This window comes from Verticillium alfalfae, genomic scaffold, assembly GCF_000150825.1.
Source record: "Verticillium alfalfae VaMs.102 supercont1.7 genomic scaffold, whole genome shotgun sequence".
NCBI lineage: Eukaryota > Fungi > Ascomycota > Sordariomycetes > Glomerellales > Plectosphaerellaceae > Verticillium > Verticillium alfalfae.
The window spans coordinates 571,010-572,864 of NW_003315032.1; the positions used below are offsets into that span (position 1 = coordinate 571,010).

General features: G+C 54.1%; 1 protein-coding gene across 1 annotated transcript; it reads left to right on the top strand.

The window, feature by feature from the left end:
- Positions 1-297: 297 nt before the first annotated feature.
- On the top strand, positions 298-1,548 carry VDBG_06000 (conserved hypothetical protein; the record flags this gene model as incomplete). Its single annotated transcript, XM_003003512.1, has 2 exons — positions 298-1,068; positions 1,126-1,548. The coding sequence occupies 2 exons, from the start codon at positions 298-300 to the stop codon at positions 1,546-1,548; spliced, it is 1,194 nt and encodes a 397-aa protein (XP_003003558.1).
- Between the last annotated feature and the right edge of the window lie 307 nt (positions 1,549-1,855).

Genomic DNA, 1,855 nt, shown 5'->3' on the forward strand with positions numbered 1-1,855 from the left:
CAGGACAATCACCGAAGACTCTGACGTGCTGTCTGCCATGCCCCATGACAGAATGGGTATATCCTGACTATTTTGAGACCTTGACAGCAGTTGCGAACTGGATATGTGTCGCCAGCGTCCTGTGTTGCCTCTTCCTACTCTTGTCGTGGGCGTTTCTGCCCGTCGACAAGACGAGCCGGCATTATCTGAGCATTAGTCTCGTCTGTGCCGTCATGCTCATGAACGTCAGTCTTCCTGTCTTCTTTTTCCCCCTTTAACAATGCCAGGCCACAAGATGTTAACTCGAAGCCGTTCCAGATGGGCTTTGTCATTCCTCTGGCGGCCCAGCCACAAGAATGTATCAACGATATCACGCCCCACAACATGCACACCAGCGGCGTCTGTGGCGCTTCCGGATCTTTCCTCCTGCTGGGCGGATTCGCCGGCGTCATGTGGGTTTTCTTGCGAGCCGTGTCTCTTCACCTACAGATCTGCTGGCAGGCCGTCGTCGGCCGGAACTTCATGCTCATCTCTCAGGCCACCGGCTGGGGTTTCCCCGCCATTGCGCTTCTCGTTGCCCTCCTCTTCAGCGGAGTTTCTTTCCGATTTGGTGCGACTTGCCACATCAACCACGAGAATAGTCTGGCCACCTTTTGGATTCCTCTGTTGGTCTTTGCCGGCCTGACGGTCATCATACAATTCGCCACGTTTGGCTACTGTATCAAAGTCTACCTAGCTTCTTTGGCCGACAACAGCGCTTCCACCGAAGGATCAAGCCTGCCGCAGTATGCCCCTAGTGCGCGCACCATGACCCCGCGCCAAGCATACCGACGTGTGCGCCGCGTCATTGCACTACAGTGGAGAGGCATCACGATTGTGCTCATCATTATCTGCGATGTCATCTTCTTCTCCGTCATATTTGTTTTCCAGGACGTCACGGTGCAAGCTGTACGCGAGGACAAGACCATTGCGGAACCTTGGATCCTCTGCCTCTTCGGTTCCAGCGGCGATAAAAACAAGTGTCTGGATTTGGCAAAACCTCTCGTCGTAAATGAAGCTACCATCACGGCAGTGCTGATCCTTCTCGCGGTAAGAGCCCACTTGCAATGGCGAACCAGTACGAATGCCACTAACATTTCTGTGCAGATCAACGGAATTTGGTTGCTCATCCTCCTCGGACGATGGTCCATGGTCACCGGCTGGGTCGACCTCTTCAGGTCGTTCCGCGGTGACAGCAAGAAGGAATTCGTTTCCGTGGACGCCCGGCAGGATGCCAAGAAAGATACTCGTGCGTACGAGATGCTCTCTGTTGATTCGAGCGCTGCGGTAACACCGATTGACCCAGTCAAAACACCTGCCAGCCCACCGAGCGGCCGCAGAACGCCCGATTACTTCGGACAGACTGCACGATACCACGCACCTGAACGGTCGTTCTCGAGCCCACGGCCACCACGAAGCCCGCCTGCCAACGACGGCTGGGAGATGAGGCCAACACATGTGCGTCCTGAAAGGCGGCACAGCCCCGAGGGATTCGAGGACATGAACCCGCTGGGGATGAACAGAATCTGATTCTCAACCAATCAGTACGATTGAAAAAAAAAGAAAGAAAACGAAAATACACAAATGAAAAGCCTCAGGCGCCTCGGACTCAACACAAGGGGTAGAAGGGGTATTATATTTACGAGCCACGATCGCTCAGTGCACACACGTGCCCTTCCATTATATATTGGCTTAAAAGCACCATCATTTACACCATAGGCGGACACACGCCATGTTCATATCGACTTGGGGCGGGCAGGCAGAGGGGGGAGCCAAGGGGCAGAATGGCCATGATTCGAGCCAAATCATATACAGTGACGAATGCGATGTAGGATCA